This window comes from Peromyscus californicus, unplaced genomic scaffold (genome assembly GCF_007827085.1).
Source record: "Peromyscus californicus insignis strain IS unplaced genomic scaffold, ASM782708v3 Scaffold_17__1_contigs__length_78620276, whole genome shotgun sequence".
Taxonomy (NCBI): domain Eukaryota; kingdom Metazoa; phylum Chordata; class Mammalia; order Rodentia; family Cricetidae; genus Peromyscus; species Peromyscus californicus.
This window is the reverse complement of record NW_026294469.1, coordinates 63,830,472-63,858,101: the sequence shown is the minus strand read 5'-3', so window position 1 is coordinate 63,858,101 and position 27,630 is coordinate 63,830,472. Positions and strand designations below refer to the sequence as shown.

Below are 27,630 nucleotides of genomic sequence, written 5' to 3'. Positions count from 1 at the left end.
ATCAGAGGACACCTTGGGGGAGATGGTTGTGTCCTCCCACCATGTGGGTTCTGGGGATGGAACTCAAGTGACCAGACTTGGCAGCAAGCATCCTTCCCCACAAAGTCATCTCACTGGAGCCTAATCAGTGGCTAGTGACATACGTTTTGCTTGTTTTCTGTTGCTCTACAGTGAGGCTGAGAAATATACACACTTTTGTGTGACTGTGTAGCTCACCACCTAGAAGTCCTAAAGTCCAGCTAGTGCTCAAGAAACATCTTTTCCTCCTTGAAAGTATTTAGTTCTTTGGTCCAACTCCTCCAAATGCTACTTTAATAAATGGCTTCATCCATTCAACAAGAAGGAAATCATGCCTGGTGCTGGAAACCGAGCCAGTTACTGGGGGTTAGAGATTCTTGGAGGAAAACCTATCTTGGTTACAGAACACCACAACTGATCCCAGTGCAGGCCTGTGGAGCCTGGTCTCAACCGACAGATCTACAACACAACTCCCAAACCTAAGGCTCAGAGTCACTGTGGAAGAGAGGGAGGAAAGATTTGAAGAGTCAGAGGTACAGGAACTTTGCTGTGAAATTGTGTCTTTTAAAATTGTCAGAGAAGCTACACTCATGAAGTCTCACACCAGCATGGCCGCCTAAATATGACCCGAACAAGGAAGACACCAAAAAACATGGTGAGGTAGTTTGAATGTAACTGGTCCTCATAATCTCAGGGAATGGCACTATTAGGAGGTGTGACTTTGTTGGAGGAAGTGTGTCACTGTGGGGGTAGGCTTTGAGGTTTCCTATGCTTAGGCCACCGCCCAGTGTCTTAGTTAACTTCCTGTTGTCTGTAGGATGTAGGACTCTCAGCTACTATTCCAGCATCACGTCTGCCTGCATGCCAACATGCTCTCCATCATGATGATAATGGACTGAACCTCTGAACCTGGAAACGAGCCATTCCAATGAAATGTTTTCTTTATAAGAGTTGCTGTGGTCACGGTGTCTGTTCACAGCAATAGAAACCCTGACTAAGATACATGCTAATGTGGAAGAGGGGAACATGAGGCCTCAACCATAGACCAAGAACTACAGGCAACTAAGGAATGCTGAGAGTGGAGAAACAGTCTTCCCCAGGGAAGAGCACACCAATTGGTTATCCAATACCAAATGGTCAGCCCTGAAAACACATACATACAAGTGACATTACATAAACTGAGCAGGTTACATTTATATATTTAAGATCTCTCTCTCTCTCTCTCTCTCTCTCTCTCTCTCTCTCTCTCTCTCTCTCTCACACACACACACACACACACACACACACACACATACACACACACACACTCATGCACATGCACACACACATGCACACAGACACATGTAACAATAACAAAGAGAAAGAGGCCATGAAATTGAAAGAGAGGAAGGGGGTAGAGTACATGGTAGGGGCCACAGGGAAGAAAAGAAAGAGAAGAATGATACAATTATGATTTCAAAAATGGCTTCATTGAGGTGTTGTTCACATTTAAAGTGTGTGATTCAGTGCTTTTGGTATATTCAAAGACTCGTGTAGCCACCTCGACTCCATTTGAAAGCATTTTCATTATCCCCAAAACACAAACCCAGTGTCCACCAGTAGTTCCATCCCATTCTGCCTCACATCCCTGGAACCAGGCACCTACTGTCTGCTTTACCAGGGTCTGCTTATTCTGGACATTTGAAAGGGTGGGACCGTAGAGTCTGTGATCCCGTTTCTGGCTTCTTTTCCTTAGCACAATGTTTTCTTCTATACTGAGGAACACATATCTTCCCCTCCTTTCCTTGATGACTAACACTACATTTTATTTAGTCCCTTACAGGCTGATGGATAGTAAGACTGCATTCATTTTGATGGTTATGAAATGGCTGAACATTCACATTTTGAGGTGGATATATGCGTTCAATTTACTTGTATCTCACTAGGCATATAGTTGCTGGCTGTTATGTAACTGAATTTCCACAAGAATTGTAGCCTTTTTCACATTTCCATAAGCAGTCTGTGAGAGTTCTCATTTCTTCACATGCTTGCTAACACTTATTATCTGCTTTTGGATTCCCGTCATCCTTGCAGATGTGAAGAGGTCTCCCGCTATGATTCTGATTCACATTTCCCTAATGACTGGAGGCATTCAACAGTTTCTTTTTTACAACCTCCACTACTACCCTTCTGGAGAAATGTCTATACAGATCCTTTTTCACTTAAAACTACAACAGAAGTTCACTGCTAACTTGCATCACATACTAACAAGGAGCCCAACTGCCCTTCATAAAATGATCCTGGGATCTAAGCAATACCACCCTCTGAGGTGTTGCAATCTCCCACTGGGTTCCCCATTTCTAGCTAGCAGATGAAGAGGGAGGAGAAGTGCTGTGGGATGGTCTGTATGTCAAATGTATTGCTGATTGGTCAATAAATAAATCACTGATTGGCCCGTGGCAGGTAGGAAGTATAGGCGGGACAAGGAGGAGAATAAAGCTGGGAAGTGGAAGGCTGAGTCAGAGAGACACTGCCAGCCGCCATGATGACAAACAACATGTAAAGATGCCAGTAAGCCATGAGCCATGTGACAAGGTATAGATTAATGGAAATGGATTAATTTAAGCTGTAAGAACAGTTAACAAGAAGCCTGCCACGGCCATACAGTTTGTAACCAATATAAGTCTCTGTGTTTACTTGGTTGGGTCTGAGCGGCTGTGGGACTGGCGGGAGTCAGAGATTTGTCCTGACTGTGGGCAAGGCAAAAAAACTCCAGCTACAGAGAAGGGTGGAGGATTGTGTAGAGAAACAGCACTTTCTATGCGTCCTATACTGTAGCTAGTCTTACAGCTCAGTTCTAGAAGCAAGGGAGTTGGAAAATGTTACTTTGCTGTCTACTGGGGAGAAGAGATGGGTATTGGTAAGTACTCTGCCAGTCTGCATCACCCAAAGCAATCAGGAAATGCAGCTGAATGCCTGGAAGCCTGCCAACAGGACCTAGCCTTTGCTCTCGATGGTCACTCTGGCTTGGTTCCTTCTGGGTCTGTAGGGCAACATGAGCGGCTGGTCAGCAATTACAAGGTCAAGGAGAACTCTGAGAAGCAGAGTCCTGTTCTTTGGCATCAAGTAACTACTCATGTTCCCACAGAGACAGCAAGACCCTCTTGGTCTCGCTGCTCACCTGTGGCTGGTGAATGGTAGCTCAATTAGGGATAGATCCGGATCCTAAGCTACATCCTGGCTTCCTCTTGACACAAGCTCTCCCCGACACTGTCAGGAACAGAGACAGCTTCATTCTCTAACTAACACCCACAGGCCCAGAATCGCCCTCACACTGACAGCAGCAGGCCTTCTTAAGTACTTCTGTATCTCCTGAGGCACACCACTCAGCTAACAAATGTCCCATTTGCCCTGTTTTAAATTGTCTTGTTTATATTTTTACTATTGAATTGTAAGGCTTTTCACATAGTCTAGATACAGGATTTGAAAATATTTTTCCCCATTCTGTGGGCTGGTGAGTTATCTTTTCACTCTTCAGTTTGTTTTTTAACAAGGTCTCTCTAGATAGGTCCAACTCTTCTGGAACTCACTATGTAGACCAGGTTGGCATCAAACTCACAGAAATCTGCTTCCCTCTGCCTCCTTAGTGCTACCTTTGTTTTTATTTTTCTGGAGACAGGGTCTCAGGCCTAGGTTGGCCCTGCTCAGGATAACCTTGAACTTCTCCTCCACCTTCTAAGTGTTGGGATTCCAGAGTGCACAATCATACCTGGGTTATATGATACGATAGAATGAATCCAAGGCCTTAGGAATCCTAGATAAGCATTCTACCCAAAGTTTTAAATGTTGAGGAAGTCCAATATATCTATTTTTCTTTTGTGCTTTTGGTATATCTAAGAAGTTTTTGCTTGATCCAAACTCCTGACGATTTACTTATATTTCCTCTAAATACTGCATGACGCTCGGCTGTTCCGGTTAGGTCTACAGCATATTCTTGGTTACCTGCTGTGTATGGCATCAAAGGCCTGATGTATGATTTTTGAGCACCTGCATAAGCTGAACACCGCCACACCCAAAGCACCCAGTGACGAGTACACTGTTCTTTTTTACTTGTAAGCCACTGTTCAAAGGGAGAAACTACCGGAATGTTTTCTCACCTAAAATCTCTTCTTTGAAAAGTATTCCCCAAGGAGGCCATGGTGCTGCTGACCTGTAATCCCAGCACTTGTGGGTGGAGGGCCAGAGGATCACATGTTTGAACCTGGTCTGGGTTATGCTGTGAGTTCTAAGGCCAGCCTGGGGTACATAGCAAGACTCTGTCTAAAAAGTCAAATCAAAATACAACAAGGAGTTCAAGTATCAACTCCCTTCAGATGGGGCTGCCACAACCTCTCCCCTGCTTCCAGAATGCTGTCCCCCATCCCCATTTCTCTTCAGACATCCCTTAGGTTTGGTTATAGATTTTTATAAAATACACCATCCATTGAATTTTATTTTACTGGTGCATTTGAAATTCTTTATGTGCAATAGTATGTACTCTTCACTTTAGCCATGCTAACAGAATTCCAAAAGAGAAGACTTGTCAAAAACTAATATACTGGTCCATATCACTCTCCTTCGAGCAAATACATGTAAAGCCAGTAACCATGAACATGTTTCTAAAGTGAAACACCAAAAAGGAACTGCTTTAAAAATGACAAATATACTTTCATTGTTTCTGGCTACACCAGTATGACCAAGATAACTGTTCCACGGTGTGTGAATGGTACATTCTCTATCTAGCCCCAGTGCAAAAGAACAAACACTAACAAGAAACGTTAAAGACAGAACAACACAGGAAGACCTCAGGGTTAAGTTTTCTTGGTAGAGGAAACAGGGTAGAATATTCCTACTATATTCCTGCAAACACTGAATGTTTAAAAGCAGACACAATCACATAAACAAATGCAAAAGACCATTGCTGAGTGTGATCCACTCCAAGGACCAGGCAGTCTATTCAATGGCGAAGCAGCTTGGGGTTCCATGTGGAACAGTATTGATAAGCAAGTGTGACTTCATGAAAACAAATTTCAGGAACATAGCTTTGATTCTTAGCAAGCCAAAAACCAAGATAGCCAGGAATAAAATCAGACAAGGAGAAGCTCAACGTTTTATTTGTTTTGAAGTAAAAAGAAAAAAGGCTACAACTTCCCCAAGAATCAAACTAAAATAAAACTAACATACTGATCATGTAGTAATTAGAGAAGAAATTTAGTAAGCAAGTATAGCTCATGTGCATCACATATTAAAAACGAATCCTTACCTACACAATGATCAAACATTCTCATTCCACATCACATAGATACAATGGGCTCTAAGATTTTCAACTCAGGACCTCTCCAGTCAATAGCAGTTTGCAGAGTTGGGCTTTACCCTTACCAGTTAATATGCACAGGGCGAGGGATGCAGCTCAGCTGGTAGACATCCTGGGCTCATGCTTGGAATCCCAGCACTCCGGAAGTGGAAGCAGGAGGGTGCAGTGAATTTAAGGATACACTGGCCTGGGAAGGCCATCATCACCCCAACCTCCAAACCTATTTTTTTTTTCAGCCTAGAAAATAATTTCTGTGCCTATAAACCGGGCGGTGGTGGTGCACGCCTTTAATCCCAGCACTCGGGAGGCAGAGCCAGGCAGATCTCTGTGAGTTCGAGGCCAGCCTGGGCTACCAAGTGAGTTCCAGGAAAGGAGCAAAGCTACACAGAGAAAACCTGTCTCGAAAAACAAAAATAAATAAATAAATAAATAAATAAATAAATAAATAAATAAATAAAGTGCATTCAATTGTGTGGGCAGAGAAATAATTACAGCATAAAACAATGTGTATTTAATTGGAGAATGTGAGTGTGTGTATATAATACAATCACATACTTCAATGGTTCTCAAAGATTTTGGTCTCAAGAGACATCTTTACACTTTCTAACAACCAGATGCTCTGAAAGAGCTGTTTTCACATCGATTATATACATTGGGATTTACCATAGGATAACTTAAAACCAAGGAACATTTGAGACATAAGAATATTGAAGTGCTCGTTCTTTTGGCTGTCACTCATCAAGTAGCCTCTGGACAGAATTCATGCTCTGTATGACAGACAAAGTAAGACAAGACTCCAAGGAGCATGAGACTCATACCCACATCTTTGATTGGCACTGCGCTGAACTGCTACTGCTTCTGCTCAGCTGACTGTCCCGCCCCATCCTTCTCCTAAGGACCGCCACTGGGGGCCCTCTAATTTCTACCTGTGTTTACTTACTACCCGAGTGAGATGACAGATTCAGTCCTAAAAAGATCCAAAAACTCTCTGAAAGAGCAATGCCAACATACTTTCTGTGGTTCTGTCCAGAACAAAAGTAAGGATTTTCTTACTTCAAACAGTTGCTCGGGTGATTGAAGGAGCTAAGGAAATGGCCTCTGTGACACTGACAGAATCAATAATTTGACAAACATGATAGTTTAAAAGCAACTACAACTTATTTGCCATCACTTTCTGAACTATCCGGGCTCTGTTCACATGACTAAATTGTCTGAATGGTACCGTATGATTTTTAAAAGCCGTTCAAAGCTCCCCTGTCCTTTCACTCACTGAATTCAACTGTGAAAGCCTCACACAGAGACACATCCACGCCAGCACAGAGCATTAGCTGCTCTCCCTGCCACCTCCATTGCCCCCAGGGTGCACTCCGCTAAGGACTAGAGAACAGTTTTTGTATTGTCCCTTTAGCAGCCAGGGCAGTTTCCTCATTATCTAAGCCTTGACGGAAGGGTTTCCCACGAGGTGTTTAGACAAACACGGTTCTACTAAAGCACTAACACTAATATTTTTGTAACTTGCAATGTGCTTTTTATGTTGTTACTCAACTGACTTGTGAATTATACAGTGTAATGAGTATAAACATTTTCTTAATAAACTCAGAAACCTCTGTGTAGACCCCGAGTGTTCTATGTGTTACAGAAGGAGGGGAAACACAGGCTTAGTTTGGAGCACTTATTAAATCTGCTAATATGGTGTCTCCAATCTGGTGCAGAAGGCACACACCTGGGACTCGGGGGCTGCGGAGGCCCTTTCCTTCTCCTCTTCCAGCCTGACGAACAAGCCATCTGGGGCTAGTCCAGAACACAGAATCCTGTGGCTGTTGCCAAGGATACTGAACAGGTTAAAATTCTGAGGACTATAAAAAAGGGGAGCACATCCATTTCCTAGCTAATGATTAATTTAAAAGAAGACGACAAGGAGATTGGCTTCAAATGTGCATGTCACTTACGCACAGTGCCTGGCAAACGGAATGACCAATAAAACGCTGAGGCATCATGAGAGAACACCTTGCAGTGCTTATTTTTAAGGTTATACTTTTTAAAAATTAGTTTTATTTTGTTCATTACTCTTGTGTGTGTGTGTGTAAGCACACCACAGTGTGTGCATGGAGGTCAGGGGACAGTTTTGTGGAATTACGTCTCTCCCTCCACTTTTACTGGGTTCTGGGGATTGAACTCAGGTCATCACACTTGCACAGCAAGCTCTTTACCTGCTGAGTCATGCTGCAGGCCCACTACTGTTGTCTTGAATCACCTTTTGGATCCCTGGCACAGAGTGATTCAGCTGCAGTCACCCCTGTTCCATGAGCTCTGACCAGGGAGGGTGTGAGACAGTCTCATGTGCTCAGTGTTAATGCAAGGGACACAGTGACAGGTCCCACGTGAGATTTCCCCAGTGACTCTAGGGAGCAGAGGCTTCAGATGTACTGAAGTTTATGGATGAAGAAACCTGCTAAATAGTGACTAAAAACTGTGACTATAGTTCAATATAGAATTCAAATATATATCACAAATTTGTTCTACCATTACACGGCCGCATGCATGATTGACAAGTATCATTAAGCCAGGCGGTTGGTGGCGCACACCTTTAATCTCAGTACTCGGGAGACAGAGCCAGGTGGATCTCTGCGAATTCGAGGCCAGCCTGGGCTACAGAGTGAGATCCAGGAAAGGCACCAAAACTACACAGAGAAACCCTGTCTCAAAAAACAAACAAACAAAAAAAAAACAACAAACAACAACAAAAACCAAAAAACCAAGACAAGTATCATTAAATATGACCATTCACTCTCAGAAATATCAATTTTATAGGTTTGTGATTAATGGAAAATACTATTGGGGGACTTCAAGACTATGTACATTCAACACATTTTATGGAATAAATGACAAGCTCTTTCTTTGTTAATTTATTTTGAGGTAGGGACTCTTTACAAAGCTCTGGGTGTTTCCTTTTTTTATGGTGTAATTGGCTTGAGAGTTTTTTGTTTGTTTGTTTTGACTCAACTAGTAGGATTCTTGATTATTAACAATCACTGATGGGGCTGGTTTTCTTCAACTATTTCATAAGAACCATGAAAAGTTGTTAAGGTTTCTAAGAGCACAGTTAGACTTTGAGAGGAGAGAAGCACTGTTTTTCCTAACTAAATACAGAGAAAGTTTTGATGACGATAAGGTAGCTACTTACATAATCTGGGAGAGGAACATCACTGGAACTCAGGGAACCTCTCAAGGACTGGGTGGCTTGTTCCAGAACTTTGTTGTGTTTTTTAGACAGCAAAGAAAACAAACTGAAAAACAAAGGAAAACCCAATTACATTAAGAAAACTAAAGGTCTAATATGGGATTATATAGTCCCATAGCATGTTAGCTATTCTGAAATCTGTTTTGAAGTAATTTCAGGAACAAAATAGGTTTATTGAGTGGACTGCAAAGGCAACTGGGTAGGCAGTGACTGAGTGCGGCCAGAAGCACATAAATAATGCTTCTCATGCCTGTGTTAACAGCAGGATCAATAGCACTATCCACTTAACCCAATGGAGTAAGGGGGTGTTTAAATAATAAGGATCTCACTGAAAAAGTTTCACAGGTTAAAACTTTGTCTTAAACACAGGAAGAAATCTAAAAAGATCACTACAGTGAGAAAACAGGACAGAGATAAGAAAACTGGGATGCAAACTGGACTAGCGGTGACAGTCTCCATGTAATCCACTCTAAGTCACCTGGGCCCGTGGATCTTGGTTGTTTACTCTTTCAAGTAAGTATGCTGGCTCAGTCTGCTTCTCTGGTGTACAGGACCACAGACACGTAAGAAGCCATTTCTCAAGAAGAGTGATTTTAAGCATACATTTAATGAGATTTCTACTTCTAGTCATGATGGGTTAACTGGTACCAGATGAATTTTCCTAAAGTAATCAATGAAAACTTAGAGGAAATATATACAACAACTGTTTTAGATGAATCAAAACAATAGGATCATAATTGCTAAAACAAGAGAGACACGAGACCCCAACAATGGTGAGTTTCTGTCACTTGAACTTGCAGAATATGAGGTGGGAGGAAACTGCAAGAAATGTCTAGAAATCTGAATGTCCGGAAACGTATACGCTGTACCAGTGAGAACAAGATCCCATAAGATGTACAGTGAACTGCTTAGGGCCCATATAATAAACAGATTTTGGAACTGATAATAGGTTGAAGAACCAGCCAGCGGATAAAACTTGTCTCAAGAGCATTAAGGTGAGTTCTCAAATGGTCACTTTAGAACAGGAATATTTCAGAATATGGATTACTGTGGTCTAAAAGGCGTCATAATAAAGCTATAATAGCCGGGCGGTGGTGGCGCACGCTTTTAATCCCAGCACTTGGGAGGCAGAGGCAGGCGGATCTCTGTGAGTTCAAGGCCAGTCTGGTCTACAGAGGGAGATCCAGGAAAGGCGCAAAGCTACAGAGAAACCCTATGTTGAAAAAAAATCATAAATAAATAAATACATAAATAAATAAATAAAACGGTGATTGACATTAAATGTAAGTGGACTAAACACTCCAATTAAATGGCAGGGTTTTTTTTAGACTGGATAGACTATCAAGACCCAACCATGTGCTCTTTAAAAGAAACACTGATAAATCTAAAGACAGATATGAGCTCATAATTATCAGAAAGCTGGGATTGCCATGTTAACTACAGACACAGTAGGCTGAATGGTAAGTACTATTATTTGAGATAAGTAGAAAGATTTTATCATGATGAAAGCCAATTCATATATAGGAATATATAAGAAGATAGCCACAAATATGTATTTTATGCATACACATAAATATGTCCTAATAGTAAATGTACATAGTCATATATTCTAATAGTAAATGCATTGTATCTAATGAATAAGAAAGGACTCTATGGTTAGATGGAAGCTTAATAATAAAGGTGATTCTGGTTCTATATACTTCCCATCTAAACTCGAGGTGTGATCTGTAGTATTTTTTTAAAATGCTAAAACTATGATTTTAGTATTTCTTAGTGATGGTCTTTTAAAGAGAACATTGACTTGAATATCAACTTTGGAAAGGCGCTAATTATTTCAGATGCATCAAGTGAGATAATTCACAAAGTTGAGACCACTAAATATTCTTTCTAGATTAGAGTGCGTTTTTGTCTATTTTTTCTTTGCTTTTTGTTTTTGGCAATACTGGGGATTGACCCAAGGATCCATATATACTGGACGGATGCTCTACCACTAAGCTACAGCCCCAAACCACTTTGCACTTTTTAAATTTCCCTCCCTATGGCCTGCAGTGCTGGATATTAACCCCAAAGACTTATGCATGTTAGGCAATTATTCCACCACAGGGATGTACTCCTAGCTTTAAATTCTAACTAACATCCCTGGCTTTTTAATGTGGGTTCTGGGATGAGACTCAGGTTCCTGACCTTGCAAGGCAAGTACATCACTGACTGAACCAACTTCCCATCCCCGGGGCTGCTGAGACTACAAGAAGTTTGAGGTCAGTTCTATCATAGGACATGGCACAACTCAGAGGCATAAACTGGATGCTGCTCCAAAAGGGAACAACCATAGAAAGGTCTTAGAGGTGACCTTGGTGCAAGAGGGGCCAAGAGGAACAAAGCATGTCTCTTGTTGATGTTGCAGAGTGGGGATGCAGGGCTGCTCTCTCAGTTCACAAAACCAGGGACGTTGAGATTCACATCCCCTTCTTTCTTTCAGTGGAAAAATCACTTGAAACTATTTTCTTTGGAAAAGATAGGCCAGTTTGTTTGTTTACCTTAGAAAAGAACACTCGCAGTCTGTTTCCCTTGTTAGGAGACCAAACAAGCGAACGAGCTGCAATCCCAACCTAAGGTGCTTCATTTGAGCACTAGGGAGGATCTGCTGATTAAGGGCAGCAAGTCTGAAGCACACTTCCCCAAGAAGCTGTGGTCTGGTTTCCAGCTTGAAAAAAGTTTGCACAAGAACAGCTAATGTGAGGTCTCTTCCAGCTCTCTATCATGAATGAGACACAGAATTCACACTTACTCTAAGTTGTTATTCTCATACAACTTAATAGGCTTTCCTCTCACACTTTATAGCTACTGCTTGCAAAATCTTGTGTGTGCTTTTTTAAAAATTCTAATTTTGGCTTTCATTTAGCATTTTTAAGGCAAAATGACCTAAATTTGTATGAGAATGACTTGCAAATTGCAGAGTGAGAAAAGTAACTTCTGCTTAAGCTCTGCATTCCAAGTGCTTAGCACTGGCTTAGTGCTAGTTAAAGATGCAGGATGGCTACATGCACAGAGAAAGCTCATTGCAAATGGAAGCAAAGCTGATCCTCAGGGTGATTAGTATTCATTCAGAGGGGCACAACTCCGAAAATACCCTTTAAAGTTAGAGAAAGATCAGCCTTCCTTTAAGTACAACAATATCCATTATAAACCAGACATTTGGTGAAAAACGGAAAACAATGAAAACATGGATCTAGAAGAGCATGGGTAAGCAAGCTGGAATACCGACACCATGAGACTCTTGGCAGCAACTTAAACCATCTAAAGCTACAGGTATTAATATGGACAAACCTCAAAACATGGCTAAGCTAAAATAAAAAGTGTTATTATTAATCCTTTAAAGTGTAGAATAATATATATATATTTTACAAAGAAAATGTGAATAATATGAAACATATAATGAATGACAAGACAGACCTTTCATATAGGACAGCCAGTTTTATGAGGAGAGAAGAAAATGAGCCCAGTGAGAAAGGAATAGTCGGGGGACTCGATGCTCTTGGTTTCTCTCTCTCTCTCATGCACACACACAAACATATGCACCCCCATCACATCACACACGTTCTTCTGGTAACACCGGATACATACAGAGGGGATTGCTATATGCTCTTTGGGAGGAGGGGGAGGAGGAGGAGGCTGGAACACTATACACTTAGAGTCTGATAAGAAAGACCATGCTATCCCGAGGAGATCAGAGGCCCTGCCAGGAGACTGTGCTGCACAAGAGGAGGCAGCATGTAAATACAACTGTGTGGTCAGTCCAAACTGGGACACGCTGAGAAGATCACAAGCTGGCACCAATGCTGCAGAGGGTGCACAGATGGCAGCCGAGGAGCCCAGAATGAAGGCACTTTGAAGACAAACTGAAGGGACGTTCACGGCACAGCAAACACCCCGGCCTTTGTTCGCTACAGTCAAGAAGCCGGTGCAAAATGCCCAAGGCGCTCCGGTCTAATGGGGCGAGTTCGGAAGCAGAGCACACTCCGCCAGGGTGCTCCGGGGGCACAGGGACAGTCAGGCTTGGCTTGGCCTTACGTTTAGGAGTTTGCTAACTGGAACAGTAAAGGAGGATGAGGAGCCACCTGGAAAGGTGAAGTCGTATACGGAAGGCGTGTGGAGAGACGGTACAGCCACAGGAGACTGGAGAAAATCCATGGGAGTGAGGGGGCAAGAGAGGAAGCTAGCAAGGGCAAGAGTAAGTGAGAACAGCTGCCACTGCCTGCCGCCTTCTTGGGGGGCAGGAGTGTCGTGGGGTGCAAGTGAGGCAGGCGATGATCTGCACCTGATAGAGAACAGGAAAGCACGTCTTGGGTGGCACCTGAGGTGCCTTGAGTAACAACTAAGAGTTGGCCAGCAAGCCAGGCAACAGTGCGGCAACTAGACAAAGACAGGAATAAAAGTGAGAGGCAGCACGGCCCACGCACGGGAAGTGCGGGGTGCACGGCAACCCAGCAGTTCCCACAGCACCTCTTGTTACTGAACACAGACCTCGGATCTCACCCTGAGAGCCAGAGATGTCCATGACAGCAGCACATCAGTAAGAGAAAGAGACAGAGCCAAGCACTGTGCCTGGCAGTCAGCGGGTAGTGTGTGTGTGGGGGGTTAATAGCTCTTCCTTATGATCCTTGGTCCGCAGTGGGTTGCCTATACTCTTGCCCTTTATGGTGGCCGTAGTGTCCCCACCACGGAATCCCAGAATACAGAAGAAATATCTGAGAAGCACTGACTGACCAAGGGGGAATCATTAACCACACTCACTTCAGAGAGGTTCCTCTTCAATGGAGGGAATAGACAAGAGAATAGATGTAGAAACAGACAACCCTGAGGAGACAGTCACCTTCTTCAGAGGGCCTTGAGTGGAACCTGACAGGAGCCATTGGGAAGCGCAAGGCAGAGCAGAGAGTCAAAGAGGGGACTCAGGTAACGGGCTACACAGAAAGCCCTGGTTGATGGGCAGGTAACTGAACAGGGAGACGTGGGAAGACAAAGCAATTAGCAACAAACAGCGGCAGCCCTGATGTGTGCAGTACATGCCCTGCACCGGCACCAGCCATCACACAATCCGGGAGCTGGGCATTACTGTGATCCTTGTCCCCTCCCTCCCTTTTAAAGGGAGGACAGACAGACTGAAGCAAGGGTAGGTTACGTCATCTCCCTAGGGACCAAGCAACTAAGTGGCCAAGTCAGGAGTCAAATGCAGGCATGCTGGCTCCTGAATCTGTATGCCCAATGATTACCAATTCTGCCTGGAACATCCCCCTGCCCCGCCCCCACCAGGCTGCTCAGGAAGAGCTCGGGAGACAAACCACCAGAGGGAAATGTTTGGGAGACAGTGAGGGGACTTGGGGGGAGGAACCTAAACCAGGAGCAATCACGGAAGTGGACGTGCTCACCCAAGTATACTGTGGAGTCCAAGCAATGGCACGTGGGACAGAGCTTGGGGAACAACTAAGACTAACCCATAAGCAAGCAAAGGGAGCTAGTGATGTCATCTAGTGACAAGGCAAGAACCTGGGAAAGTCACTTCAAGGAAGAGAAAGGGTGTCCAACAGTTAAGAAATGCAACCAAGACTCTGGATTTGGTATGAGGAAACAAACCAGCTGCGGCCTTTCCACTTCTAGAGGGAATGAGAGGCAGGAACTGGGTGGCAGAGGTTTGGGCCTAAGGCGAACCAGTAGCAGCCTTCCCACCCCTCTGGGAAAGGCGTCTCTCGCTCCCTGCCTCTGGCAAGTACTCCTCCTCTGCTCACTTGGACCATCTGCTTTTCCGTTCTATCTCACTTTTATACAGCTCCATGAAGAAATGACCTATGTATACGTCACAATGAGTCTTGAAAAATGTAACCATTCACATAACCCACCATTATAATCAAGATGGAGAACATTCCTATTTCTCTAGAAGGTTCTCTCAGGCCTTTCACAATTAGTCTCTGTCTGTAATGCACTCCACTTCCCTCCAGGAACTACTGAAACATCCTTTTGCCTTTTCTAGAATCTAACACAAATACATCAGACCACACGCACGCTCTGGGTCTGCCTCTCTGACTCAGCACAGTGCTTTTCAGGTTGCTCCATGGTTTATGCATCCATAATTTATCCCTTTGTAAGGCTCAGTAGCTTCCCCTTATGCGGGTACACCTCAAGTTTTCTATTTGCTTCCAGGGTTGGGCTACTAGAAACAAGGCTACTGTACTTTCGCTGAACACTGGTTCTCCTATCTCCTGAGTAGATACCTAGAGGGACTGCTGGGTTGTCTGGCATTTGCCTAACTCTATGCCAAGCTGCCAACTGTTCGGCCTTCCTCAGCACATTGCTTGGTATTTCAGTCTTTTTAATTTTGTTGTTCTAGGGGGTGAAGAACATTTTCCCTGTAAGGAGTTTTCTTGGGCTTGTATGTATGTTTTCCTTAAAGTAGTTACACAATCTGCCCCTAAACAATGAGTTGCTTTTCTTCTTAAGTTGTAAGAGGTTTATTTTTTTATATATATACTTTGGGTATAAATCCTTTATTAGATATGTAACCTTTATTAGACACATAACCTATATTACACACAACAAAAACAACAACAAAACAAAAAAAAAACCCCAAAAAACAAAAAACATATATAAATATGTAACTCTGGCTGTCCTGGAACTCACTATGTAGACCAGGCTGGCATCAAACTCACAGAGATCTGCTTGCCTCTTCCTCCCAAGTGTTGGAATACACTATCACAACTAACTTAATTTTAAAATCTGATCAAGTGTGATGAATTTGCTAAACTCTAAAAGAATGGTTTGTATTTTTTGTGTCTTGTCTTAAAAAAAAAATCAAAAACCAAAATCAAAACAAATCAAAATTTAAAAAAAATCCCTCTAATCCCCAAATCTAAGCTTTTCTTCTATGGTTTCTCCATCAAGTTTCATAGTTCTAAATCTCGTGTTTAAGTCTATGATCCATTTGCACTAATGTGTGCGGCATGAAGCAAGAGCCAAGGTCTGTTTGTTTTGCAGGGTGGAGGAGAGTATGGGTATTTAATTGCTGCGGCACGAAAAGGCTATCTTCCCTACAAGTATCTCCTCACCCTTGCTGAAACGTCACTGACTACAGACGCACCCGTCTCTCTGGACGGCTCTGCAAGCCTGCTGTGCACCTGCACCACCACACCACCACCACACCACACCACCACCACCACACCACCACACCACACCACCACCACCACACCACACCACCACCACACCACCACCACACCACACCACCACCACACCACCACCACCACCACACCACACCACCACACCACACCACCACCACACCACACCACCACACCACACCACACCACCACACCACCACCACACCACCACACCACAACCACACCACCACCACACCACACCACCACCATACCACCACACCACACCACCATACCACCACCACCACCACACCATCACACCACACCACACCACCACCACACCACCACACCACACCACCACCACACCACCACACCACCACCACACCACAACCATACCACCACCACACCACACCACCACCACACCACCACACCACACCACCACCACCACACCACCACACCACACCACCACCACACCACCACACCACCACAACCATACCACCACCACACCACACCACCACCACACCACACCACCACCACCACACCACCACACCACACCACCACCACACCACCACACCACAACCATACCACCACCACACCACACCACCACCACCACACCACCACCACCACACCACCACACCACACCACACCACCACACCACCACCACCACACCACCACACCACCACCACCACACCACCACCACCACGCCGTCCTGACTCTAGCTCCACAGCAAACCTGCAGCCAGGCACAGGGAGCCCTCCCATCTCTGCTTGCTGTGTCAAGATGGCTTCTGGTTATTCTGGTTTCTTTGTTATTTCCTTGCAAACTTTATCATCAACCTCCTGGTTAATGGTAAACAGTCAACAAATGATGAGTAACACTCCAGTACATGTGTTCATGACTTCGGGGTCTTACCATGGCCACAGCTCTGAATTCCTAAGGAAGCAATCACCCTGCCTTTCAACAATGTTTTATAGGTCTTGTATGTATATAATAAACACATATGTATTTCCCCCCCCCATCCCCCCCCCCCCCCCCCCCCCCCGGTCTCTGTAACTTGCTTGCTGAGGTGATCAGGTGGGCTGCAAACTCCTAAGCTCAATCAATCTCCCCACAGAGGAAGTTCAGGTGTGTGCCAATGCACCCAGCTATTATGGCCTTGCTTGCCTCACTGATTAAGTCTAGTACACTTTTTGTAGATTCACTAGAACTTTTTAAAAGTTTATTTTTTATTTTATATTTATGAGTGTTTTTCCTGCATGTATGCTAAGTGCACCACATACATACAGTGTCTGCAGAGGCCAAAGAGGACAATGGATCCTAGAACTGGAATTGTGAGCTGCCATGTGACTGCTGGGGATGACACCTGGGTCCTCTGTGAGAGCAGCTAGTGTTTTTCACCATCGAGACATCTCTCCAGCCCCTCATTAGGACTGTAAAAACAGGTCCAATGCCAATAATAAACGAGTTAATAGAATTAAAAGACAGTTTCACATTTAAATTTCACAACTTGAAATTTTAAAATTTCTTTCTCTTGACAGTACACTGGATAGAAAAATACTGAATGAATGTGAGAACAGACATTCTCTTTTTCAAAAGAGCATCTAGGAACTGTATAAAATAATGGGTCTTATTATGGTACACACATATCACCCCCATATAACCCTTTGTGGCCTCCCTCTTGCTCCCAACGGTCTCCTTCCTTTCCCCAAATACTCCCCATTCTATTTTCATGTCTTTTTTTTTTTTTTTTTTTTTTTGGTTTATCGAGACAGGGTTTCTCTGTGTAGCTTTGTGCCTTTCCTGGAACTCACTTGGTAGCCCAGGCTGGCCTCGAACTCACAGAGATCCGCCTGGCTCTGCCTCCCAAGTGCTGGGATTAAAGGCGTGTGCCACCACCGCCCGGCCTATTGGTAGTTTTTGTTTTGTTGTTGAGGCAGGTCCACACTGACTTCCATAGTGGGTGGACTAATTTTCATTTCTACCAACAGTGAATATGGGTTCCTTTCCCCTGGTGTTCTTGCCAGAATTTGTTGTTATTTGTCTTCCTGATTGGGCTGAGGCAGAATCCATGTAGTTTTGATTTGCATTTCCCTGATGGCTAGGATGCTGACCATTTTGTTTACCCGTTCCTTGGCCATTTGTACTTCTTGAGAACCTGTCTGCCTACTGTGCTGCATTTACTGACTGGATGCCCTGGTTTTTCAGTGTTCGCCTTTTCTTTACACATCCCAGCTCTGAAGCCCGTCTGACACATAAAACTGGCACACACATCCCATTCTGAAGCTGTATCTTCACACTGCTGACCTCTTCCTTTGCTGTGTTACTGGAGTCCTTTTTATTTTCATTTGAGCTATTGTGAAAAGGATATTTTCTATTTCTTAGCACTCTGAAAAGATTTTTGCATGTTGTTTGTACCCGGCTACTTGGCTCAAAGCATGTGTCAGATCTCAGAGCTGTGTGGTGATGCCTTTAAGGTCTTTCAAGTATAACATCATGTTGTCAGAACAGATATCCTTAGCACTTTAGAGAGTATAGGGGAAACACCTATCTAGTAAATGTGATTTTAATGATAAGATTTTATTTTTCTTTTTTGAGACAAGGTCTCACTACGTAGCCCTGGTTGGCTTGGAGCGTGCTATATAGACCAGTCTGGCCTGGGACTCACAGAGCCTACCTAGCCAGTGCTGAGATCAAAAGTGTGTGCCACCACACCTGGCCCAGCAATACAATTTCCATAGATGTCCTTTATCAAGCTGAAGAATCCCTTACTTGTGGTGGTATTGTGTTCCCCAAAATATTGTGCACCCTAATAAACTTATCTGGGGTCAGAGAACAGAATAGCCACTAGATATAGAGGCCAGAAAATGGTGGCACACACACCTTTAATCCTATCACTTGGGAGGCAGAGATCCATCTGGATCTCTGTGAGTTCAAAGCCACACTGGAAACAGCCAGGCATGGTGACTCACGCCTTTAATCCCAAGAAGTGAGGGCAGAAAGCAGAAAGGTATATAAGGCGTGAGGACACCTAGAGCCTGGTTAAGCTTTTAGGCTTTTAACAGCAGTTCAGCTGAGATTCATTCTGGATGAGGACACAGAGGCTTCCAGTCTGAGGAAACAGGATCAGCTGAGGAATTGGCAAGGTGAGGTAGCTGTGGCTGGTTCTGTCTCTCTGATCATTCAGCGTTCACCCCAATACCTGGCTCTGGGTTTGTTTTTGTTAATAAGACTCTTTAAGGCTGGGCGGTGGTGGCGCATGCCTTTAATCCCAGCACTCGGGAGGCTCGGGAGGCAGAGGCAGGCGGATCTCTGTGAGTTCGAGGCCAGCCTGGGCTACAGAGTGAGTTCCAGGAAAGGCACAAAGCTACACAGCAAAACCTTGTCTCGAAAAAAAACCCAAATAAATAAATAAATAAAAATATAAATAAATAAATGAAAAAAAGATTATAATGGACATGTAATATTTATGGTCTTAACATATTGGCTATTTTTTTATGTACTTTGTTGTAAAAAGAAAGATCCTAGGGTGTTATATATCCATTCATTAGAGGCAAAATTTTGTAAAGTTATATTTATGACATCTTAATTATATATATATATATTATATATATATATATATATATTGAATTATTACCAAGTTTCTATATTCCATCAGATAATGTGCATTATGGCTAAATTACTAATAAAAAACATAATTATAAAAAAAGACTCTTTAAGATTCATGCTACACTTATTGCTTTTATCTGAACTTTTTTCCTAATCTAAACTTGTTTTCAATTGTGCCGCTTATTTTTCTGTATTTACTGAGATGATTCAGTCTTCATTTTATGCTAGGCATTTTTTGTGTTTGTTTTCTTTTTTTCGGAGGATGCTAGGATTGAAACAAAATCCCTGGGCACGCTAAGCAAGTGCTCTACGACTGAGGTGCATTTCCAGTCCTTGAAGCAGTGGATTGTACTTGATGATTATAAACTGTTGATCAACTTTACATTCTGGATCCTGCTGGTAATCTTTTTATCTGATGATGATGATGTGGATAAATAGAACAAAGGTAATTAGCCTCACTGAGAATATACTCTGTGCAAACCTATTTCAAGTTTTCTCTATCTGTTAAATAAATCCATACATAGCTGTCTGATAAAGAAAGTGTTACTATTATATCCCAAACTGTACACAAAAAGACTGAGGCATTACAAAGACACCTGAACAGCGAAGGCAGGGTGGACACTTTAGACATCTGGCAAAATCCTGGGCTTATAGTGATTCTGTTTCCTACCTGAAGAATCATTTTATAATTACAGTGGCTATTGTTTTCCTTTCCTGCATGATTCACTCTTGGATCCTATTTTTAGGAACAATGAGTATTCTCCTGAAAAAGCAAGGCAAGAAAGGCTGTGGGGAGAAGCTTCAGGAGGACCACATCCCTTTTGACATGCCAAACTTGAGAAGTCTACCTGTTACTCAAGCAGAGAGTTCAAGAGACAGCTGGGCTGATGAGTCTGGATTCAGAAAGAGATATACACCGGGGAATTGTACACACACCACCAGAATCTAAAGTCATGGCAACAGATGAGAAAACTCCCAGATAAGAAATAGGTGGGCGGTAACAGAAGTGGATGAGTATATATCTAGAACTCCAGGAAGGTGGGGGATTAGGAAGGGGGTGGTGGTGTGCAGATCCCAAGTGGAAGTCTGGCTGAACATCTGCATCACCCTGACTACTCAGCCCCAAGACTCCTGCTTGTATTTTGGTAGAAAGAAGGAGATGCTTACTCTTACCAAATGGGTGGACCCAAGAGACTGGCCTTGTGTGTATGCAAGAGCCCCACTAAAAAGAGCGCAGTGCAGAGACCTCTGGCTTCAACTGTCTCATGGCTCAGAGGATGCAATCAATCCAGTTTAGGGATGGGGAAACCAAACAGCATTAAGATGAATGGATCCACAGAACTGAGGCAGGGCCTAAGCCAGTGCGGGAAAGTAGATGCAGCCTAATGCAAGTGAGGAGGCCGGTACACAGGAGCAACCGAGAACAAAACAGAATTCCTAGAAAATGAAGTCCGCTCTCAGAAATGGCAAACTTGACAGTAGAGTTGGAAATAAATTTGAGAAAGGGGAACAACAAGGAAAAGATAAAGACACAGAAATCGAGCAGGAAAATGATGTCTGAAGAAGTGGTGCACAGATGCTAACCTCTGTTCGCTATTTACCAGCGGAACAATGGACATCGTTAAATAATTATTTCATGGGAAAGTTCTCAGGACTGAAAACATCAATTTCCATAAATGAAAGAGCCTAGTAAGGAAAAAAAAAAAGAAATAAAAACAAATAAAACCCCCATATCATAGCACATGGCTAGAATTTCAAAAACACCAGAAATAAAAAAATCCTAAAAACTAAAAGGGAAAGAGAGACACGGGCTTTTGTTTTGTGAGACTAGGTCTCATTACATTGCTTTGCTGGCCTCAAACTTACAGCAATCCTCCTGCCTCTGTCTCTCAAGTGCTGGGATTAGATGCACCGCTCACCAAATCCAACTCCCAGTTCATTCATTCTAGTGACGCGTCCTCACTTCCTCCCAGCCCATCTCCCATGCAATTTTTACAAAATATAAAGCAAGTACAAGGCCAGCCTGGGTTACACGAGATCCTCTTGTCTATATACATATGTGTTTAAAACATATCCTGAAGGATACACTGGAAACCTCCTTTAAGGAGGGTTGAATGTGAGGTCTCAAGCATAACTCTCTTTCTCTTAGGTTGTGTTTTATGTTTTCAAAAATAAAATACCTGGACAGCAAAATGGCTCACTGGGTACAGGTGCTTGCCACTAAGACTGGCAACTGAGATCAACCACAGAGCCTATGTAAACACACACACACACACACACACACACACACACACACGCGCGCGCGCGCACGCGCGTTCGCGTGCACGCGCTGACAAAAACCTGAAAAAAGAATGTGGGAGACAGGAATCAGACAGGTCAACAGCCACAGAACAATGAGCGACGCTTTCCAAATGTAGAGAGATGATGATTCTGAACACGGAACAGGCTCTGCCAGGCCAGCGAGCTGGCTCAGCGGGGAAAGGCACCTGATGACTGAAGGTGAATCCTGGGGATTCACACGGTGGAAAGAGAGAACAGACTTTCTCCAGACTTGTGTGTGTGCATGCATACAACATACACACACACGTATATACATAATAAATAAATGTGAAAATATAAAAATAAAGAATAGGCACTGCCAATTTTTGTATTCTAGAATAAGGTTGAAATGAAGATGTTTTATACAAATTGTTTCAGAAAGGGAAGAACCCCTTCTACTATGTGGCTAGTCCATGGAAGATGACGGTCCTTACAGTGTCTGCACCGACTCCTGACCTCCCCTAAGAACAGCACTAAGTGAATGAATGTGCACAGGAGGGGTCTAAGGGGTGCTGTGCTGGCATGGCCGCAGGGCAGTCTGAGGCGAGGATGGCACAGCCATGAAGCAACAGAGCTGCGCTTTCGCTGCAGTCTGTTCAAAGAGAGTGCTTCTCCTTTGTCCAGAAGCACCTCCCGCTGCTTCTCGGGGAAATCTGTCTAGTCCAGGGAAGTTGAGGAAAACAATGGTTGCCAAGACAAGGTTCAGACAAGGTCTGTCAGGCAACCAGACAAATCGAAAGTGAGAAGGACTAAGGGTGTGTGTGTGCCGGATGACCGTAGTAAATGTGGGGAAGAAGTGAGGACTGAAACATCTTTTAATGAAATAAAGATAATCATCAAGTCTATGAAGGTGGAAAAATCCACCTGGTGACACTTGACTCCCATGTGCATGGCGTACAGGGGGAGTGGGACCTCCTAGGCTTCCCCCCCACATCTGTGTGACCTTGTTAACACACTACTCACAGCTGTTCTTAAGTCACTGCAGAACTGGGTAAGTGGAACACACGTGTTATAAACACCCAAGTTCTTCATGAAGGCTTTCACTACATAACTTCTGCTGATTCATCTTCTTTTTCTCTTCTATCTTTTGTACTTCAGCAAAAGAAACTACAAAGATATTCCTGCCTTAAAAAAATAGAAACAAAAGATCTTAATCTTTTTAAGAAAAAAAAATCTTATTTTTAAGGACCTTGAGTTGAAATAAAGTGATAGTTACTGAAACAATTATCTTTGCTAAGAACAGTGATATTAATATAAAGAAGTGCTGCTAGAGCAAATTGTACATTCATTTATATTTCATTGCCTCAGTAACCATAAAGTTGCTTAGAGACACAAAACAGCCAGCTTTAAATTCATTTCTCTCTAAGACAAGTGTTAAAATGGTGTGGACAAGTAAGGAAGGCACAGGGGTCAGAGAACAAAATATGAAACCTCAGCACTTCTGGTAGGTGACTCAAAAGCTTGCTGAACGCAAATAGTTCTTGCACTAAAAGTAGGGGACAGTGCATGGACGAGAGACATGTCCATCACAACCACAACTAGGCCTGACCCATCGGGATGGGATGTGCATCCTTCCACATTCAGCACCACAAGGAGGACCCAATAACGCCTCTCCTTCAAACACTCTTCGAAAGGGGATATACTAAACAATACCTGCTGAGTAACCTTCCCACCCAGCAGCACACCTGGATTGCAACCGCAGAATTCAATTCCACTGCTGCCTACACACAACACAGCTCAGCGATTTCAGACGGCAGTCAGTGTTCAGTGTGAACTTCATCCTATAACCACACACCAAAGTCTCAATACCACAGCACAAGTCACTCACCACACTGCATGGTGAGGCACGTAACTGAACAATGTTTGCGTTTTGCTCTGAACTGCTGAGACTCCGGAATTTAATTCCCTAAGTTACAGGGAACTGAAACTCATATAGAGGAGACAGAAGCAAAATGGAATGATGACTAACAATTTTAAAAATAATGTTACATAATTACTATAATTATTACTGGTAAAATTTGTTGAGAAAAATGGGTAAAATTCAAGATCTGTCAATACATGATCTGGTAAGTGTATTACCAAAAACGTGAGTGAGTGAAACAGACTGTGTCATTAACGACAATCACTGTCGACCCTCACAAAGGCATTCCTGTACATTTCGTTCATGTGTTTTTAACTTCAAAGTAATTTGGGAGAAAAATATTTAAGTAGATGCAATGTGAAAAGGGTTTTAAAAGCAAATTTTCCCAATTTTGATTAAATTTTCTGACATGCTTAGCAAGAGTAACTAAATTCAACATTGGTAGTCTGATTTAATTCAAGAGGGATAATATTTATTTTCAATTTTAACTTATATTTATACCTATTTCATGGGTAGTATACTTTAAAAATGCACATCTCATATAAACTTAACTATAATGAAAGACGTGAAATGTTTTACAATTAACATATATTTCTTAGCATTACAGTATTTCCCCTTCTCTATTAGAAAAATACATCTGCAAAGAATGGAAATAGCTTATCTGATGTGAAAGAAATGAGGTTGTCTTTTTCCTGTCACATTTTCTTAGTCTCTTGAGAAAACCACAAAACCAGCAGGTAGCATACTGATCCAGTTTTTTAAAAAATTCCACAGTACACATTACTAATTTATGTCAGTAATTGTAACTGAAATAGTATTTAATGAGAAAATCCACCTGGAAAGAGGTGTTTCCTCACGGCGAGCACAAGCTGGGGCAGAGTGGCAATTGAGGAGTTACTCGGGCAGGTCAGAAGGCACTTCCTGCCCGGGGAACCTCCAAATACAGTGTTTACTCTGTCTGAGGTCACAGGACAGTCACAGGAAGAAGGACAGTGGAAATACAGGGAACTCTTCAGAGACCGACACCGATGTCATGTACAAAACGTACAGGAAACGGACTTTCGAGATGTTTTGGATGCCAACCAGAACTTTGGGATTTCTTTGCCTGGCACCTGATTAACCTAGCTATAGGACTTTTGCCTGGAGCCTGTGTGAGGGTAACAGGGAAGGGAGTCTTAACTGGAATTAGAGGTTTTTACTGATAAATTCCTTCATTTTAAATTTAAAACTTGGTGCACACACATAATGCATGTACAGTGCGTATATCTGGCACCGTGTACATGAGGAGGTCAGAGGACAACCTTGTGGAATTCGTTCTCTCCTTCCTCCCTTAAGTTGGATCCAGGGATCAGATTGCCAGGCTTGGTAGGTAAGTAAGTGCCTTTACTCCCCGAGTCATCTTGCTGGCACTGGTAAATTCTTTTCCAATTTCTGCTAGCTGCATTATTATTAAAAAAAAAAAAAATCTCAGATCTGAAAAGAACTTTCTGTATTTGTACCTTCTTCTTCTGAGCCACCATCATGTGACTGATTACTAGCTGATGCTTGCTCTGCACATCTGTATTTCCTGTGGACAAACACTGAAGGGCACAGGCACCCTTTCTTCCTTTCCTCTTGCCTCTGCTTTTGTGTGATGTCTCTCACACCAGTGGTCGCAGGGTGTTAGCTCTTCCCTTAAGAAACAAAGAACAACTTCCAACTGTATTCATATATAAAATACCCTGTGAGTATTCTAAAATGCAGAAAGACTTTTCATAAAAACCACAAAACCAACTATGTATACCGTAATGTCACAGGAAACCCACCTCGACCTGACTCACTATGAAATACAGGAGCAGCCTCTTTCCCGACTTCTTCAACAACCTAAGCCACAAAGCGGGATCTCCATGCCCCAAAAGACCATCAAAGCCTGAAACAAAGCTATACATCTAACTCCTTGGTCTTAACTATTCTTGGTAGCCCATTTCATTCACTCCCAACAAGCTCACTCGGCAGTCTTCAGTCAAGGGGGAGATCAGGGTGGGGGCGTTGAGGTGGCAGACTTTAAGAATGGAGTCAGGAGATGGGAGTCGGGACAAACTCAGAATCAACAACCAGCATTATGAAGAAGACTCAGCAATGAGGCCTTGTACTCACCTCCAAAGCCTGCAGCAACAAGCCTTACTCAAAATGCCTTCCAACACTGTTGAGGCAGTACTTTAGTGAAGCATTCTTTTGCTATCTCCACAGCTCCCACTTAAAGTTCCCTTAAGCACCTGTGTATTCAAACAGCCGAGGAGGCAAAACCACACAGACTACTTCTTATGCGACACTGCAGGCCCTCAATAAAATACTCTTAGCAACACAAAAATCAACCATAGTGACCCATGTGGAAAAAACAGATTAAAATACAGATCATTACCATAACTCCCAATAATTATAAAGATAGGATTTTATCAATAAATATAAGAAATGTCACCATCTCAAGGCAAAGTTATAGCTGAATTCATGCACAAAAACAACTGCCTGTTTTCAGACGTGTGGTTAGCTTTTAGCCCCCATAGCCCCATCCCTCAGTAGTCAAGAGGTGGAGATAAACCCATGTACTGTGCTCCCTCTGCTGGCTTTGTAGCTACGTCTAACCCCAGTCATGGGAGATTCAATATGCAAATCTCCTTAGAACACACTGGAAGGAACTAGTTTGCTCTATTTGGGGTCTTAAAGGTGTAAACTAGCTCCTGTGTCTAAGGAACAGATATTGTGACTGAAGTAACAATATTCTCAGAGACAGAACAGTTGGCCTTTGACTCATAGCATAATGCAAGAGCTTTCTTACATGTTATCTAAAACCCAAAGCTTACTCTCTATCTGTCAAACACAGATTGTTTACTGTCCTGGTTATGACCAGTAAGGGAATGTGACCAAAAGTGGACGATGCCCAATTCAAGGAGGTGGCCGGAGAGTTTCCCAATTCAGCAAATACTTAACAATTCTCCTAATATCCTTCAATTGTTCGTTAAAATCTATGTCACAGTTTGTGGCTCGCATCCATGGTCACCCTGTAATGTCTTCAAGTCAGTGAGTAAAATGCAGTCACACTGTTGTCACTGTCAATAATGAAGGCCACTATGAAGAGGAGAAAAGCAGGGTGGTAAGGGTGGCCATCTACACAATGACTCTTACTTAACAAGTACAGCTGGGACTTCCAAGAAATCACCATCAAGAGTATCTGTAAGGCCAAGCGGTGGTGGCACACACCTTTAATTCCAGCACTTGGGAGGCAGAGACAGGGGGATCTCTGTGAGTACAAGGCCAGCCTGGTCTACAAAGTCAGTTCCAAGACAGCCTAGGGCTACACACAGAGAAACCTGTCTCTAAAAACAAAAATAAACAAGTACCAATAGGGTTCAGGGCTCAGTGGGTAAAGACTTTGCCACCAAGTATTTATGCATTTGATCCTCAGAAGCCACACGGTAGAAGGAGAGAACTGACTCCCACAAGAAGTCTTCATAGCTCCATACGTGTGCCATGGCATGTGTGCACGCACATACATACATAATAAACACACAAAGATTTATATAAAAGAGTAATCTACAGGGTAGCCATTTTTGCCTCTGCTTCACAAAGAAAAGTCAAGGAACATCACTATTATTTCCTCTGACCCCAATTGCTTGCTGTTTTGTTCATTCTTAAGAGAGATACTAACAACAAATTATACTCTCTCCCAGTACTAAAACTCCACCACCTATAAAAAGGAAAGCTTTGGGCAAAGGACACCAAGTAGAAAGCTGTTTTCATTTCTTGTTTATACTAGAGTGGAAAGGGTTAATCTTTATTTTCAGTAGAGGAAGCTACATGTGCAACACCATAGACTTTCATCAACCCACAGTACAGGCTATAATATTTAATTCCAAGTTGCTTTTATGTAATCTGCTTAATTATTTGTCAAGTAGTCTGTTTTTGGAAAATTGGTAGCGAACTACTAGTGTGATAAGAATACTATTTACATAGATACAAACAGTCTGGGATTACAAAATCTAATCTGCTCAGACTAAAAGTAAATATTTATTCAGCTAGAATATACATGGCTATCTTTGTGGGGAAGAAACATTTGTTTCTCAATGAAAGATAT

General features: G+C 42.9%; 1 protein-coding gene across 8 annotated transcripts in view; it reads right to left on the bottom strand.

Moving 5' to 3' along the window:
- The window catches only part of Dym (dymeclin), a 305,354-nt gene that overhangs the window by 97,061 nt on the left and 180,663 nt on the right, over positions 1–27,630 (bottom strand). For all 8 annotated transcript variants that reach the window (XM_052742555.1, XM_052742554.1, XM_052742561.1 and 5 more), the window contains one exon: positions 8,535–8,637. In XM_052742555.1, coding sequence (XP_052598515.1) covers positions 8,535–8,637 — 103 coding nt within the window. The remainder of the gene's footprint in view (positions 1–8,534; positions 8,638–27,630) is intronic.